This window comes from Passer domesticus, chromosome 1, assembly GCF_036417665.1.
Source record: "Passer domesticus isolate bPasDom1 chromosome 1, bPasDom1.hap1, whole genome shotgun sequence".
NCBI classification, from domain to species: Eukaryota; Metazoa; Chordata; class Aves; order Passeriformes; family Passeridae; genus Passer; species Passer domesticus.
Genome location: NC_087474.1, coordinates 15,967,065 through 15,985,528, shown reverse-complemented (window position 1 = coordinate 15,985,528; position 18,464 = coordinate 15,967,065). Strand labels below are relative to the sequence as shown.

Below are 18,464 nucleotides of genomic sequence, written 5' to 3'. Positions count from 1 at the left end.
CATGCTTTCCAGCAACCATGATTTCTGTATTATAGACTATTACAGACTACATCCCAGACTATTCCATTTAGTATCCATTTATGGACACACTAAACCTGATACTGATGCAGGCATACTCTATAATCTCCCCTTATGAGCATACAAGGTGAATTTTTGTATCACTATTACATGCTGATTTCTATTTGAATAATATTCCATGTAGTAGAATGTAATGCTTCCAACATGGCAAAAATGTTTCTAATTCTAATTATATTTCAGTGTGAAGAAATTTAAACTCCTGCTCATATGAGAAGGGAGAATATGTTATAGTTTCCAGTGGATTGCAGGCTCTATTTTCTAGCCAGCTCTGTTGTTGAAAAGTACCTGCAGAGGAGTTGATGCAAGTTATACAGGTGCACAGTCCAGACTGAGTGAATCTGATTTATCCTTGTTCTCATGTGGAACCTTTTGTTGATGTAGTGTAATCTTCACCAGAAAAATCATGTGGGAGTGTAGAGTAGCTTCTGCTTGGAATCTGCTTCTCTGAAGATGTGTCATTTTAGCCTTTCCCTCCACATTTTAGTGGAAGAAATCATTGAATAAATTGATAATTTGTGTAATTCTGGATTTTTTGCAAAGTGGTATACTTTGAGTTTCATTGTCTAAATGTTTTTCTTGATGTTAATTGAACTTGCTAACCAGACACTGATAACTCAGAAGTAATATTGTCATGATGGATTATTGTGATTCAGTTGGCAGCTATGTTTGCTGATTTATAATTTGCCTGAAGTGATTCAGATTTTTTACTTACCTTTGATCATTTAAAGTTAAAATTAAGAGGAAAAAAAGTGAAATGTAGAAATGTCTAAATGATCTTTTTAAGTCCTTGGGATGCTTTTATTTGTGATGGGGTTTTTCAGAAAGAAGAAAAAATCTTAAACCCAGTAAGTAGAAGCTCTCAGGACTTTGAATTAAACTAAACTACAGAAGACTGGTGCATCAGTTCCCCTGCCACTCTTTCTGCAAACATAGACCAAGTGAAAACCCATGGTTAATCAGAGTATGGACATTGTAACAATTGTAAATGTACCACCATATGGAAAAAAGGAATAAAATGCCAGTATATCAAACTGCCAGCCTGCTATACCAGGGTTATGTTGGTCCATTACTATTACTTTACTTCCAGTAAAGCTTGCCAAAGTGCTTGCAACAGGGTAAGAGCTGAGAGAGAACCAGCCTGCAGACTGTTGCTGTGTTGTGGGCGCACAGTAGCCCACCAGTGCAGCTCCTGCCCACTTACCAAACACAAGGGCAGTTGCCTTTGGTGAGGTGTTTAAATGAAATGAGAATGTAACAAGCTCAGATCCCTCATAGAACTCCTTTCTGGTTTTGTGGAGATCATTTAGAAGACGTACCATTCTTGAGTTTGCCTAGAGATGGAGAACCCAGCACAATGTGTAGAGTATCAGTTATTCACTCCTTTCCTGTCAGAAAAGTGACTCTTCATAGCAGAGAGCTTTCTTCAAAGGTTTAAGCCAATAGAACAAATAGCTTTGGAAAAGGAGAGCTGAATGGATAACAGAAGTCAGTTGTGATCCCAATCAGCAGAAAGCATTTGTCAGCACTGTTGTACGAGAGAGTTATTAAGGAGGATTTGAAGGAGGATGGTGCTATGGTTTTCTGGTTTAGCTGCTCCTTCAAAGCAGAGTGGAAAACACGTTATGCTTTCAGATACGCAGTAATGGATACCACTGTGAGCCGACCAAGGATAGAAGTAGATCTCTTTTTCCATAAGATATGGTATTAGCACTGCTGTGGGCTTTGACAGGTAAAGCATCCAGCTCATGTTTGATGTGATTGAGAAAGGGCAGCCAGTGTGAGGGTTCAGAGGAATAATGGCATGGTTGGAGATTTCTGGTTAGGGATAAGTACTCGTTAAAGCCAAGAGAAGAAGATGTTGCAAGAACTCCTATATAAAATTAAGAGTGCTGTAAAATATGTGTACACTGCTGCATCTGGCCTGGAGTGAGTCTGCAATGCTGTTGCACTGTTGTATCTGCTCTTTTGGAGAGAGAAATTTAGCAAATCAGATACTTCCAGATGTTTGCAAATCTAACTGTGGTCACAAAGAGAGCCTTAGAGTTCATGTAATATTTATAAACTTCCCTCACAGATTCATAAATGAACAGTGACAGCACAATTTGCATTTTTGTCAGAGAAAAATGAGTATAATTAATCCCCAAATTTTGTATGGTTTAATAGTCTTGGATACTTCACTGATCTACTATATGTAAAAGAGCTTCTGTTCATGTTGCCTTTTAAACATTGCAATTCTAATAGATGGGGAAACTCACAGAAGTGCATCCTCCTTATTTGAACAGCAGCAACAACAACAACAACAATCCTCTGCTTTGTTATATAATGTTCTATCTATGGAGTATGTTCACTTAAAGAAATAACAGTCTCAATAAGTCCAGTTGCTGAGAGGATGGGAGTTTTTTTTCCCTACTTTGGAGCTGAGATGTTAGTGCAATTTTAGGTTGCAGTGTGGTTTCTATGAAAGAGGAGCAACAACTGTCCAAAGATCCAGTTATTGGTATTTTTATTTAAAAAAAAAAAATCACTGCTGTTACATACCTTAACTTGAATGAGGCTTCAGCTGTTTGAGAGCTAGAAGTCTGGGTGATGCAAAATATAAAGAAATACAATAAACTGTAAAAAACAAAATACCACCCTGCTCCCCACCATCCCCAAAAAAACCCAATGAACCAAAATAAACCCAAACCAACTGTGACAGATTCTTTGACTTTTACAATCACCTCAATTTTTGCAGTTGATGGCAATATATTTACTCATTTAATTTTGACACTTTAATTTTGATTTTCTAAGCTATATAGGGAGATTGATAACTTCTCTGTGCTAGGTAAATAGATCCATATTTTTTAAAATAACCGTTTGTCTAGATAATCTTCCTAGACCAAGCTTGTGATGCTTTCACCTCATTCCCATATCCCAGTGTAAATGGGCAAAGAGTCCTGCAACATGTATGGAATAGTGGCTTGTGAAGGGTCTTGTTCTGTTCGCCATGTGGGGGTGGCAGCACACTCTCCCTACCAGAGCCATATCCATCCCCTGCTCCTTTTCCAGGCACTGGCTACCTCTTCAGGGAGCTGTTTATGCCCAAGCAGGCTGGGCACAAAAAAGCAAAACTCAGAGAAGGATGAGTAGTTCTGCCTTTCTCTCTTGCTGAAATTTCCAGTGCTGTGTAAAAGTCCTGAAGGCCAGCAGTAAAGCATTTTCTCTCCATTAGCTTGATCTTTTTCCTTTCTCAGCTAATGGTGTAGTCACTCTTCATGGCACCTCTCTGTGCATGGAAGAGGAAGAGAGTCGTCAGTGTTGTAAAGCAACTAATTCTTGTTCTAGATGTGCAAAAATATTTGGCTAAAAATATTCACAGCCCCGGGTTCTGCAGCCTGCAGGGAAAGCACAGAGCCTGGGAAGTTGCTGGTCATGCAAAATTTTAGCAAACAAATTCATGCTGTTGGAGGTGTTGGGACTTCAGTTGTTGAATTCCATTTGACTGAAGATTTTTTTCTGTAAAAAATCATACAATTATAATGAATCAAGAAGCATTTGGGCAACACTGTCAGACACATGGTGTGAGTCTTGGGTTTGTCCTGTACAGGGCCGGGAGCTGGCCTCAATAATCCTTGTGGGTCCCTTCCAACTCAGAATATTCTATGATTCTATAAGGAATGGGTAGAAGTATAGAAACTGGTGTTGTTTTTATTGGTATGAAAGTTTAGCAAGAGTGGGAAAATCCAAATTCAGTCACCTGATTCTTTTGATGAGGCCTCCCTGAGTGATGAGAAGTGGCTGGAGTCAGCCGCACAGGAATTTTGGGGGTGCCTTGAAGCAAGACCCAACAGTCTCTCTTTAACTTCTAAAAAAATGAGCCTACCTGAGACAAACTAGAGACATCACTGTATCAGTTACTTCTGTTTTGCATGAAATAGAGAACCCTGTGGTATGGACAATTTAATAATTTATGTAGGATTTTCCTTTGGCATGTGTGCAGTGTGCTTTTTTTAGATATAGGAGTTACTGTATGCAGATGTGTTTCCATCTATGGGAATAAAGGCAAGTTTATGGAGTTCAAAAAAAAAGCTTTGAATGGAAATTGTTCTGTTTAATGGAATATATAATAAGAGTTATAATAAGAAAACAGATATACAGCTGTTTCTGGTGTGTGGTATTTGCTGTAAAACAGTAATGTTTCAGGCAATTAGTATAGTGGAAAATAACAAGTCCATTTAGGTTTCATAAAAGGCTGAGTGAAGGGCAGGAAGCTGTCATTTGCCTAAATATTATTAGCTATTTTCAAATGTCATATATAGCAGAAAAATTAAACAATTGAAAATTGCTTTTTCATATTTCTTAACACAGGTCATTTTTCAGAAATGTCTTTGGTTGTAATTGCTCTATTCAGACCAACACTGAATGTTTTGATCCATTACATGCCTAAATTGGGCTTGAGTTCTCCATTTCTAATGTCCCTCTTTGCTTCCCAATTATAGCAATTTTTCATTCTGGAATAATATCCTATTTTTTCAAGACCAAAGATGTGTGGCTATAACTATCATTTGATGCTTCAAGCTTTTACTAAATACTCACAATTTCTCTGCATAATGAATATTTCATAATACATTTTGGTTTGCATAGTTTGCATGTTTTAAACTGGTTGTGGCCCGCCTTGCTGGAGAATACTCACATGCAAAAAAACTGGTTCTCAGTAACTTCTAACAATTTTTGCCACCATTCAGTAAAGCAGAAGCTCAGAAAATAGTTTTACAATACCACTATTTAATTCAGTAGCATAGGAATAATATGCCTCTCACATTCTAATATTTAACATCACTTTGCTTTCTGTGCATTTTATTTTTGAACACAATTTTTACCAAAGATGTAGAGTAATTTAAAAACAAAATGAAACAAAACACCAAAACCCACATTTGTGTAGTTTTTTATTAGATCCAAGATAACCAGACCTCCTTTACTTGTAATGTGGAATAGCATCATTCATTGAAAGAATGCTTGGACTAAGAGTTGGTTTTTCCTTCTTTGAGGGTTTTCTCTCTGACACCTGATGGTTAGGTGCTTACATTCAAGTGTGATAGACAGAACAATTTTGCTGCTTTTGCACTCAGTTTACATGCTGGGTCTCTTTATAAAGGGAGTAACTGAAGGCACTCCAGTGATAGGGAGAGGGGTCTCCTCCTCATTCTTTGTCAGGCAGAGGTGGATGAAAGCTGCTGACTAAGGAGAAAAGTACTATAGCAAGGAACAAGGAGATGGGAAGTTCAGAGGACAGGTGTCAGTGGTGATGAAAGGTTTCCTGGGCTCCAGAAATAATGCCAGCATTTGTTGCTGCTGACTTCACTGAAATTAAAGCCTGGAAGCAGGGAACTGACTTACACATACACAGTGAGCAGGGAGAGATTGGCTCACAAAACACTTTCATTTCAATTCTTTCCAATCTAGTGTCTCCGAGTTAATCATTCCAGTAGCTCATTAAAATATGAAAAAAAGAAGAAAAATATGGCTTTTGAGTTTAGCCTTATAAAATTACTTTAAGAACATCCTTCAGAATGTGCTTGCTTAATAGGGTCCTGTGACAGAGTCCTCTAGCTCCTTTCGTGTCCCACACACTCCCATGAGGAGACAAATTGCCTTAGGGATGAGTAGGTTTTGGCTTCACTCCTTTTGTAAAAGTGGCCTTTAGACAAGCCCCATTGTTTGGATCTGTGCTTCCCCAGCCACGATTTCAAACTCAATAGGGAAGATTTATAGTGCAGTAATTTAAATTACAGTGAATTAGACTAAATTACTGTCTTCGTGTAGAAACACACATAAAATGGATTATGAGTAGTGTGGACATGGCTGTACTTGGAACTACTGTCTGAACCCTGAATAATACAGAAATTCTGCTACAGAAAAGGAAGGTGCTTTGAACTGTTTCTTAGCTGATGAAGAGTGAACAAAAGTAATGCAGCTCTGAGCAGGAAATAAAAGCAGTGAAATGCCTCCTGTTACCATGGGCTGCCCTCTTTGCTTAGGGAGTTCTGTGTGTTTTCTAGAGCCTCAGCTAAGGTTGGCAGCAGTCAGTAGAAATACTTCTGTCATTATGGATCCCAAAGTTAGTCCCTGTTTTTTCTCCCTAGGCAAGGGAATGGTTTTGCCCTTTAAATGTTATTTTTACCACTGCTCTTTGTGTATGATAAAATGATGATTTGCACTAAGTTTGCTTTATCAAAATCTTCTTTCTTGGCAAGCTGCCTCTTGTATTGGCTCAGAAAATCCTGGCTTTTTACTGACCAGTGCCTCTCAGTTTTGTAGTTAGGTTAGCTCTTCTTTTGCAAAATCCATTTATTTGATTAATAAAAAATTGCAGCTGTGCTATGGTGTTGCCAGGCCATGAAGCTATAGTAGAATTTCATTCAGAATTTCTGTTTTAAATATATTTCACTCCTAGTTTATTTACAGAAAATTGCTTGAAATAAACTTGGTACCACCTCATGTGTATAATCTTTTGAAAAGATGTGGACAGGTGATACATTGATTTCTTCATTAGCAACTTGATGGGGATGTAAATACAACATAAAGATTATAAAATATGGGATGGTGTAATGTAAAGTTTGTGTTGGGATGAGCTAGAAGGGGAATTGAGCGGGGCCCTATCCATTAAACCTTGTAATAACACTGTCACCTTCTTACTTTTTTCACAATATTACAAATGTTTTAGAACAGAAAAATCCTTCTTTTGGGGATTAGTGTTTTTGGGTTTTTTTCTTGTTTATGTAAAGCCTGCTTGGCTTCATTCAATTATGCTGAGTTTGAAAGAAGAAATTTAGGCAATAATTGCATAGTTGAGGCTTTTCCATTTTGTCCATGATGTGAAGATATCTGTGATCTGTCTGAGAAATGAGTTTGTGAAGGCCAGCATTGCATAAGATGAAAAAGGCAAACTTTTCCTCTGGCTGGCTGTCTTGTCAGTGCATGTGCATGGCAAAGAAAATGAGAAGTTAAAAACCAAGCTGAAAGGAAAGAAATCAGAAGCAACAAACACCCGTGAGGCTGTGACTAACACAGCCCTGGAGGTGCTAGATGATATAAGATAGCAAAATCATAAATACCCCATGATTTTTGATCACTGGAGCAAAGTAATTCAGGAAAGATGCCTGTTTCAGTGATACATTTTGTCCATGCTAAATTGAAAGCAATCAACTTTGTCTAAAAGCATAGAGAAACCATTGCTGTGGTTTCTTTTGGTTATGGGTTGTTATGCCCAGTTAGGAAAAAGAGGAGCTACAGTGCACATCTTTCTTCCATTTGAGATGAAATTAAAACTGTGCTTCACAGACAGGAGCTGTGTACTGAACCATTCAGCCCATTGAAGAAACTGATTTAGTTTCCTGTAAGTTTTCACAAGAACCTTCAAGTAGGGGTGGTAGGTGTTAAGTGCTGTCAGTGGAATGTGCTCTTTGGCAGTAATAATTATGAAAACGTGTCTCACTGTAGGCAGAGAGTAAGAATTACTGGTCACAGCTGAGCCGAGAGATGGACAGCCCATGGAGCTCTTATTTGGAGAGAGAAGGCAAAGAAAGTGACTCTGGAAATGGCTCTATGAGGTAGATTCTGTTCTGTTCTAAGAGAGAAGATCTCTTTTGAAAAGAGATGGGAGGAAAAGGCCCCAAAATAGTTGCTTTCACTCACCTAGGAAAAGAAAGGATGGTAAAAATGGCAGCAAGGCAAAGATAATGAGCTTAGAGTATGCTTTAGCTGGCTTCAGGAGCTGGTGGGTACCTGTACTTACGAAAAATAATGTAAAAACACAGGAAAATACCAGGGTAGCTGGCATTTCTTTAAACACATTAAAAATACAATAAGAAATTAGCTGGTACACAGAAGAATAGAAGCACAGTAAGAGACTAGTAAGAATGCAATTTCAGAATGACTTCCAATAGGAGAAACAAAAATGCTGACTAAAGCATTTAAAGACAAGTTCAGAGGGTCTAATGTGGAGAGTGGCAAAGAAAATGTTACTAGAGAAATGAGATATAGGAATACTTAATATATGTCTTTACAAAGTGAGGAAAAATCATGTCCTAGGGAAATACAGACCAATCTTCTTAACTTTGATACACACAATGGTTCCAGAAAAAAAATTAATAGAAACCACTGTAGAACATGCAGAACCCAATTACATAAGTGGTCAATTTGGACTGGACCAGAACAAATGATATTAATTCAATGTAATCTTTTAACACAATAAGTGTGTGAGGATTTTATGTGGTCCCATTTGACATGCTTGTGACGAAAATGTGGAAATACATAACTTTCACAAAAACAATAAAACAAATTACCTCTTTTTCACAAAACTGGATTTAGTTCACTTTTAGGCTGGGAGAATTCAAGTGGGCATCTGCTTTTGGTCTGTTTCCATTCAGTAGTAACTTGAATGATGAAAAAAGTCCACATAAAAAATTGAAGTATATACCTAGTTTAATTACAGACACATTAGGGAATAGCACCAGATTCACAGTTGTGAATAGCAGAGAATTTTTTTGAATCACAGAAGAGAGATTCATGCAAAATACTGCTATCCATAGGAAGAAGAAATGGGACATACCTGACCAGGCTGTGGTTCTGCAGAAAGGGATTCTCTGTAAAGTGGAGAATCTGTGGAAATTATGTTCTGCTCAGCTTTTCTCAGCAAAGAGAAGACTTCCAAGGAGTTCTGTATGCAGTTTGGGCAAAATATGAGACAAACATCAGTGGCAAATTGAAGCAGTCCAAGTTGGGAAAATGTGGAGAATTTCAAAAGGTTTAACAACAATTAACATTGTACAGACTACAAAAGGAAAAAAAAAGGGTGTATCATGACAGTAGTCTGACAGACATGGAAAAAGAAAATAATGATAATTTATTATGAGATACTGCTGAAAGGAAGGGCAAAAGTAATGCAGTTTTTTTGGAAGCAAAAAGGATTCAGGCTGGATAGCAGGAAAAGTGCTCTATCAGGCTAGAGAAACACAGAAACAGGCTACTTAGAAAGGCTGGAATCTTCCTCAATGGGAGATTTTAGGAGCAGGTTAGACATATATCTGCCATATCTGAAAGTACCAGGTCTCTACACAGTGCATATGAGGTGGACTAAGTGATTTCTTGAGATCCCTTTTACTCCTCTGCTTCTGTAATTTTATGATTACAAACCAGCAACAACTAAGAATCTTCTGTTCTTACAGAAGAGACTTTCAAGCAGTCAGTCTTGAAAGAAAGGTGCAGTCAGCTCAGAGACTGGCAGTGCTGCTTAGGTCAGGTTATTGATCTATTCTAACAGGGGAAAAAATAGAGATTTATGCCTGTGATGTTTTAGCATTCCTGTGTGTGATACCGTTAAAGCAAGGTTGGACTTTTTTCATAACTGTAATTCATTCATGACATAAATTATGCATGCGTGACATGCTGCCCAGTCATTTATGTCTGAGCAGACTGTAAAGATAGGGAAGGAAGTAATTGTAGTTATCCCATTGTTTGCATCCAATCTACTGAAGTAAGATGAAAGCACCTTGACAACTACAGGATGCAGCAAACAGTACCTGACAGCTTGGTACAGGTGCATAAATCAGGAGCAGTTAGATGATTAAAGGCTCTAATGGCCCTAGCAAAAGTGCAACTGATGGTTTTCTTAAAAGGGGAGCTGATAGTCAATCTTCAATGGGCATAAGAATCGAAAGGAGCTGAAGAGGAGAAATGTGTAACTGGGTCAGGTGAAGAGTGACTAAGACCTAAAAAGAACATCTGCATGACTGTGATGTGATGGCAATTCCAAGTGACATTTCATGAGCTTAGGATCATACTTTTCTATATTTTTTTTTTTTGCTGAAGATAGCTTAGCATACTAATAGCTCAATTACAGTGGCACATGGTTGTGGCAGATGGGTGGGTGGAGAACTGCATGTCATCCCAGTATGAGTCTTTGCCTTTTTGAGTGCCAGAAAATCATAAGGGAGGAGCTCTTTTCTACCACTGTAGAAGATTCCTAAGCACCTCTTTTGGTACAGCTATGCATGGCCATCAGAGCTACAGCTCTTTAAGGCAGACTTTTATATTAATCAAGCTTTCTGTTAAATTTTTCTTTCCATTGGTTTAAGTATGCAAGATTTCCTTCATCCTTTCCCACTCTTTCTGCTGTCTGAAAATCCAGACTAGGAACTGAATATTGTAAAATTCATATATTCTGAACCATATAAAAGTACAGCATGGAGGCTGGAAGTTATTGGAAGCAACCCCTTGCTCAAAGACTATTAACTGAAATGTTACAGGTTTGTCTTTTCAATTTAAGTTTGAATCCATCCAAGGATGGATGTAACACAGACTCACTGAGTGGGAATATTTTTCATTTATGTCCAGTAGGAAGGAATCTCTTGTCTTGCAGTGGGGGGGTTTTGCCTCTCATCCTTTGCTGTGTGACACTAGGAAGATTCTGTCTGTCTTCTCCACCCCATTTTAGGCAGCCTCAAGGCTTCAGTTTACCTTCCTTTTAGTTGCTTGTTTTTTCACATAATATTTGCATTCTATCAATGCAGGCACTGAAAAAAACTGCTGGTAAGGAAAATTCCTCTAAATCACAAGGGGGCAATAGAATAAGTGACTAATATTAATTTGATGGAAATTGCCCCTGTTCTGAAATTTCTAAGTTACTTCCCTGTGGGACAATCACGAATATCTTCCCTTCCTGTGTCTCACAGGCTGGACATTCCAGGAGTTTGTCCTTTTAAGCTGCATATAGTCAAAGCTAAATGGGGGCTTTCAGCTGATATAGAAACAATAAATGTTTCTGTGTATGCAAGAGAATGTGTGTGAATGTGTGTGGGTTTCTAGTGTGAGTCAGAAAAATAGAGTTATGATCCTCTCCTCCCAGAAGAGGTCATGTCTCATGACAGGTGAAAGGTCATTTGATCTGGAGAGTTGCTTTGACCTTCAGGATAGGGAGCAGCCCTACCCTGGGGCAGAGCTCAGACACGTAGCTCCTGCTGTATGGCTGTTCTAAGTTCTCTGTGCATTTGTTGTTCTTTGCTTAGTCCCTGTCATCAAGTTATTCTGAGGAGATTTTACCAAATGCTGTAGAGCAAATGTCACAGACTGATCAGCTATTTGGTCATGTAAGTTTGCAATGTTTGCAACAAAGTAATAGCTCCCTTCTCTAGATGCTTCACTGAAAACTGGAAAGATCTTTTTAAAACATTATCTCTGTTGCCTTCATGATTTCTTGACATCCAAGCATCTCAGTTGACTTAACTTGAACTGAGCAGCTTTGCTAAGTGGCTTAACAGTGTTTTTACTGTGGACAGCATGCTACTAAGATGCAGCAGATATCATAATTATAAGCTGCAGTATTTAACAACACCCCAGGAAACTTTCTGTCTAGCAGTACTGCTAAATAATGTTTATCCCATAATCTCTCATTAAAGGATTGTATAAATCAAGGTTATGTGATTTTTTTAATGATTCAGGGTTTTTTACTCCTAAGTTTCTATGGACTAGACCTTGATCAACATCCCCAAGGATAATTTATTTCCTTTCTACTCAAATTCCCAAGCAAGCATGGTCCATCACCATATTGGGCAGGAATATTGTAACTTTCTGTAGCTTCTTGTTTTGAGATAGAAGAGCTGGACCCGTTAGAAGAGGGACTTTCCTGGGGTGTGTATGATTCTTCTGGATTGAGTACACATGCAGCTTGATAGCCTGAGTCAGGAGAAAGAATTACCATTCAGCTTTAGTTATGTGCAGGATTAGAGACATGTGGCTGCTTCACCTCCAAAAAATGCACATTAGAGACAGGGAATTAGGGCAGATATACAAGATTTTACTCATTATGATAAAAATAGAACAAAGTTAATACTAACCTGTGTCATCGTTGTCGTCATCATTCCCCCTCCCACCCACACAGTGTAGAGCACACACAGGCAGTGTCTGCCATAATCTCCTTTTCTAATTGTGGTGGTATTCCAATAATCCCTTTTCCTCCTTATAGCTGCTTGGATTCTAACACCCAGCTGTTTTCCCCCTCTTCCTCCTATGCTGGCAGTCTCAGAAAAATATTTCTTGTCTGATGTAAGTGAAAGTACAGCTCTTTGACACAGAAGTAACAAAAGAAAAGTTGTCCAGTGTGTGTGCAAGAACCTGTGCCTATAACATCCTCAGCTGAACTCTGTGTAAGCAGCCATCCTGCCTTGGGAGTTGGAGGGTTTCCATGGTGGTAGGGCTGACTTCTGGATTCTTTATTTCAAGACCTGTTTAGCTGGCCTCTTTGGATACCCAGGTTCAGTGTTTGCTTGGTCTAAAATAATCACAGTTTTAGTATCTTATATTACCTGATATTTTAAGTAAGTTTTATCTTGCAATGCAGATATTTATCTCATTATGAGGATTTATATCTTACAAGAGTAGTAGAAAAATTAGTTACAGCAATATGCTGAAGAAAGTGAAAATTAACATAGCTGACCCAGGCAAATAAGTTCAGTATTGGCTTTACTGCCTAAGCCTTAAAGAGGGTGATTTCTGAGGTGTAGTTTTCCCTTCTTCTGCCTATAAAAATAATATATTTCTTTCTGCATTGGTTTTCTTTACATTGAAGGGGTATACAACTCTGTAAAGAAAAAAGATTCATCTGTAAGAAGCAAAATATAATATGAGATAATGAAGAAAAATAATTTGAAGAATATCATGTGTAATGTATTTCACGTGGTTTTTTATTTGTCAGACAGTTTCAGTGCTCTGAATTCAAGTTCTTTAAATTAACCAGAATTGTCATAATCCTTTTGATTTGATTAAATATGTCAGTGATGTGCCAAAGTTAAAATGATAGAAACCCTGAAAAGAAAATATCATTATGAAAAAACAACGAACTTGAAAAAGTCAGTGTTGAAGGCAGACCAGCATTGCTAATGACAATAAATGAAATCCTGCTTGGGAATCTGATCCTTATCCAGCAAAGCATTTAATCCCATCATTTAAGCATATGAGTTCTTCCCTCTCTAAGCATCCAAATTGTCCCACTTAGGTAAGGGTGAGGTTAAGTGAGTTCCAAGACAGTTGCCATAGAGCTCAGCCCCTGTCAGACCAGAGCTTTTGCTGTCCTGGTGAGGGACACATCTTGCAGCAAGAGTTATGTATTGAATGGCATTTCTGTAGGCATTCCTGTGGTACAAGTTCAGTGCAGCCTAGAGGTTTCAAAGGTAGTCTGAGAATTATTGTTATGTTTGGGTACAAAGGGATAAAACATGCTTTTTACTGTAAGATGCAAGTCTTTTTTAATTGCAACACAGGAAAAAAAAATGAAGGGGTAAAGAAAAACAGATGAAAAATACATATATACAAAAGAATCTGATGTCTAGAATTCCACAGTTGAAAGGTTTTTCTGGTAAATGATGTTCTTGATTTGAATATACTTCAAATGTAGTGCAAAGGAATTGCTGTTTTGTGCTGCATTGTTAAAATATCTTACATGGAAATTTAGTTTCATGTGAAAAGCTACTAGATGATAATACTGTGTAAGAATTAAAGTTTATTTTACTGTTTTATTGGAAGCACCTACTCCTTTACAGAGGCAAATGGCTCTTCAATCAATGAGTATTGTCAGGTGCATTATGGATAGTTTAGGGGCTTAAGTGCCTATTTCATCTTTGCAGACGTGTAACTCCTACAGTAGTAAGTACCCACTAAAGTTACATTGTTGCTTCCTCCAGCAGAAAAATTGTAAATTATAAAAATGAACATAAGGAGTACTGCAGTCTAAACCAATCTGCTGGTAATGCCTGCTCACTATCATTTCTAGAAAGCAAGGCCAGGTCTCTTCTCCCCACATAAATGGGACAGGACAGGGGTTTGCAGGAGTCTGGCTGGGCTCTCTCCTCTGGATAGTGGCAGAGGATTGACCAGAGCAGACTGTGGCTCTACATCTGGAACAAGGAGCTGACAGGGTTGATGCAAAAAAGGCTATAATTAATTCTACACGAACAGCACACCTTGTTTCAGTGGGAGACCTTTCTTTCCTCAGTGCTTTCATCATATTCCACAATGCCCATGACTTATGTATCACTTCTCCCTGTGCTAGGAGTTAAGTGCTGCTTGGCAAAAAGGGCAGCTTTACCAGTGGTAGGTTTCATGCTGAGGAAATTTCTCTGCTGCCTGTCTTCTGATGCCTTAAATCCATTTTTTACTGTACATAGCTTTTGTACCTGAGAATTGATGCTGTAATAATCTGCATTGGTAGTGAGTTCCACAAGATGAATATAAGAAGCAATTTGTATGCCCCACAAAACATGTCTTCACAGCTAATTTATTGCATTGTAATCTACTTCTGTTTCAGTGAAAAGCAATCATGGATATAGGAAAACAAAGAGATACACTACTATACTTGTGTTTGGACAAGAAGAATAAATGCAGAAAGTAGTGAAAAATAATTGGCAAAAATTGCTGTGTATGTTGTTTGTATAAATAGTAGAGTTAAGGACAAATATGTGTTTTTTCAGTTTAGTAGAATCTCATTTGGCTACAGATACAAAAAAAATACTGAAAATGAAAACCAGGTGGCTACTCTAACACTCCTTAATTCCTTTTTATATTCCCCTTATGTTTTGTAGCTGTGCAATGGTGGATCTGTGACTGATCTTGTGAAAGGATTTCTGAAGAGAGGCGAAAGGATGAATGAACTTATAATTGCTTACATTTTACGCGAAGCTCTGATGGTAAGATAGGCTTTCAATGAAAGGACAGTCAATATTCAGCTCATACTTTTTTCTTTAGATGAATGAAGATCATGTCCCCACTAACACAGCTCACTATCTTGTATTATAGCAGCGTTTAATGAAATCAGGGGAATGTATAATTAGGATGGTTCTTTTTAAGCAAGCAAGGTAAATAGCAGGTAATCTGTTCATTTCACTATTAAGAGAATGAAAATTGATTTCTGACCATTGATCAATTTTCCTAGTAAATACAGCTCAGCATCAAAATTGCATTTCTTTTAAGAAGTAGCAGAAATACCATCAAAATACTGTTCAGCCTCCTATTTTTGGATCCAAAGTATTTTTATAGTAAAATAATCCAAATATCCAGCAAATTCAAACCCTGCTACAAGAATTTGGTTCTGCTCATTAGGATCAACTGTCTTTATTTATAATTTTCTTATAACTGAAATTTTACCTTTTCTGGTGGAATTTAGGTCTTAGTAGTTTTCTTTGAGTTTATGCTCTGAAGGTATTATATGTAGATTTATAGTGATATTTTTCTGCTTTCGTTATAAATTTTCTATTTGTCATAAAGTGGGGCAATGAAAGAATATTTTTTCCTTATCATGTGGCAAGTGGTTTTGCAGTAAGAATGACATCCCTGTGGTTTTGGATTAAAAAAAAGTTTCAAGTATTTTTCATACTTTTCCACTACTTTGTTGTTTCTGCAAATGTAATAGGGAGGACAGAGCTTTTATTAAAAGTTCATGTTTACATCTTGCCTTCCAGGGACTTCAGCACTTGCATGAAAACAAAACAATCCACCGTGATATTAAGGGAAATAATATCCTTTTGACCACTGAAGGAGGAGTCAAGCTTGTGGATTTTGGTATGTTATGTTTACTTATATACACAATGTTTTACACCTGAAGTATGGAAAATAGAATAGAGTAAATAAACCAGAAAATATGAACTGTGTTAATTTTTTGTTAAAAATCACTTGGATAACCAATGTTACTTTTGTTAACTTGATGGTAATTTTAGTAATTTTGGTAAAGCTGTTTCAATAGCATGGCTAAAAACCAGAAATTATAATATGGTGGTAGTAAGTGCTTTGAGGCACAGAGTAAGTGAAATGGCAAAGTGAGAATATAGGATTTAAAATAAGGTTGGTGTTCAGTTCCTCCAGGAACCATACACTGGTTCAGTGAAATTAGGAACTGATAGTAAAAAGCTTCATGCTTTAAATGACAGTGTTTAAAACTGAATAGATATTGTGAAGAATGGGGGAGCTCCACCTCAGATGCATATACTTCTTTATTTGATTTAAAACAAAACAACAGGTATTTGAAGGCAGTAGAGGTGGAAATATTATATAGGTAATCCCCAATTTCTAAAATCGGGGAAGACAGATTTTGGCAAATCAGAATCTGAGAATTGGCATTAAAAGGGTCAGTTGAAGCCTGTTAGGCCTAAAAGCAGTCTTGGATGCTCCCATCTTTGATGTCACCACCAAAAGGGAAGAGGAGAGATATGGATAAGTGGATGCAACCTGTTATTTATCAGCAATGCCACAGTCATTTGCCTAAAAGATTAGGTTTGACTCTTGTTTCATATAAGGGCATTTGCAGTGCTTGTTGTTATGAACGATTATGTTCAGGTAGAACACTGCCTTCTTATGTTAAAAGTAAATTTATTGGTCACTATTCACAGCACAGCAGACAATTGTAAATATATATAATTCAGCAGATGGAAAAACCTTTGTTTTTCCTTTGGCCTTCTATTTTGTTAATGATTCTGATTCAACTGCTATATAACAATTGTTTAAACTAATCTTGGGATTTTAACTCTCTTTAGTATAGTATCTTCTGGCCAGTAGGTTGTATTTATGGAACTCTCATGACTTGACACACAAATTCCCAAAACTGTCAGGGTTAGTAATTCTTTTGAAATGTCATGTATTTCTTTTATATTCCTCACATAAAATCTTCTATTGGAAAATCTTGGTATTTCCTAAATCATCTGCAATATACTTACTAGTATTTTCTGATAGTCTGGAAGTTTATTGTGAGGCAAAAACCAGTATTTTTGCACACAGGCTTTTAATTTGTAGTGGAAAAAAATTTTAAGGTGCTGGAGGCAATTAGAGGATCAATGCTTCTGAAAATGAAATCATTTATGCAGATATCAAAACATACAAGCTGTAGGGATGAGGACCTGAATTATTTATTCCCCAGTTACTGCAATCTCCTGATAAGGCTGTAATTGAAAAATAATCTTAAATTATTGGGGGAAAATTGTGATGCCAAAATACAGGTTAGAACATGCACAAGAAACAAATATACATACACACACATTTATGTGGACTCAAAAGGGTCCTGGAATAGCTGCAGTCCATCCTCTCAAAGGAATATACAAATGACACTTTTACTTCGGAGTAGATTGATATTTTCCCTGGCTTTCCCCCACCTCCCCAGGAAGAAAAACAATCTGAAGCCAATAATGAATAGTTTCAGAGGAATAAATTTATAGTCTTCATAAAATCATCATGGAAGATGTACCATTCACCATTCAGGCCGCTGCTTAAGGTATTCAGCTGGGATTTGTGGGATTTGTGTCTTCTACTTAAGGGGATTTAATCCCACATTAATCAGATTCCAAGATAATTTTTTTGAGCCAGGAATGTGAGTTGATGAAAATCTCTCATGTTGGCATGCTACAGACTGTTGTACATAAGCATTTATTGGATCAGGGACTTAAACTCAGACATCTTTTATTATACAAGCTTATAAAATTGACAGGCTACAGAGTGAGATAGACATGGAGGTATAGTTTCCTTTTCACCCACAAAATACTCAGGAGAAGCAAAATTTTTGATTTAGGCTGAACCAATTTTTACATGGGGCAAACAAACACAAAAATCCCAACCCAAATAATCACATCCCCCTTTCTAACATGCACACAGCTTTTCTGTGTGGGGAGGGGAGCAGAGGCGGGGAGCAGAGGCAGGGAGCCAAGGACTCCTTCAACCACCAAACACACATGACCAAGGAAGCGAGCCTTTCCCAAGATAACTTTATCTGCACCATCCTCCTGCATGCTGGATGCTGATGAGAGGTTCCTGAAGAAGCCTTTGCTGTCCTCCCCTGATACTATTTATGGTGGTTTTCTTCTAAACATAAACCCTGTGTCTGAAGCACGGCCTTGTGAAGTGCCTTACAGAACACGAAACTAGAAAAAACCTATTCTTAGTCCGTGTGTGCTGTGCAATCATTTCACTTTTTTGTCCTCTTTTTAAAGTATATTTAGGAACATTTTAAGAGTCATAAGTGAAAAAAAAAACCTTCTAGTGAATTAAATCGTGTTTGAAAATGGCTTTTTTTTTCCTTCATTGCTTTTGTACTCTTTGAGCTTGGTGTAGTGTTCTGCCATAGTGAGTCCTTCCTTGCACAGCAGTACAAACTTTTCAGAAGCTTCATTTTGTGACACAATTTATACACATTGCTTTGTGGTCATTGTATCATAGGTATTTATGTATGCTGGGACCATAGTTTCTGAACACTGCACAGTCTGTAATGGATAACCATCACAATACCCTTATGGAGAAGTAAATTACTTTAATTCCCAGTTAGCAGTGGGGGATCTGAAACTTTGTGAGACTGAGTTGCTTGAGGTGACACTGAAAAT

At 37.5% G+C, this 18,464-nt stretch overlaps 1 protein-coding gene across 10 annotated transcripts in view; it reads left to right on the top strand.

Annotated features, from left to right (window-relative positions):
* MYO3A (myosin IIIA) overlaps positions 1-18,464 on the top strand; it is a 116,772-nt gene that overhangs the window by 18,821 nt on the left and 79,487 nt on the right. For 9 of the 10 annotated variants that reach the window (XM_064407490.1, XM_064407548.1, XM_064407500.1 and 6 more), the window contains 2 exons: positions 14,691-14,795; positions 15,567-15,666. In XM_064407490.1, coding sequence (XP_064263560.1) covers positions 14,691-14,795; positions 15,567-15,666 — 205 coding nt within the window. Of the gene's footprint in view, positions 1-7,588; positions 7,668-14,690; positions 14,796-15,566; positions 15,667-18,464 lie in introns of those variants that run through there. The other variant, XM_064407557.1, reaches the window with a different exon arrangement.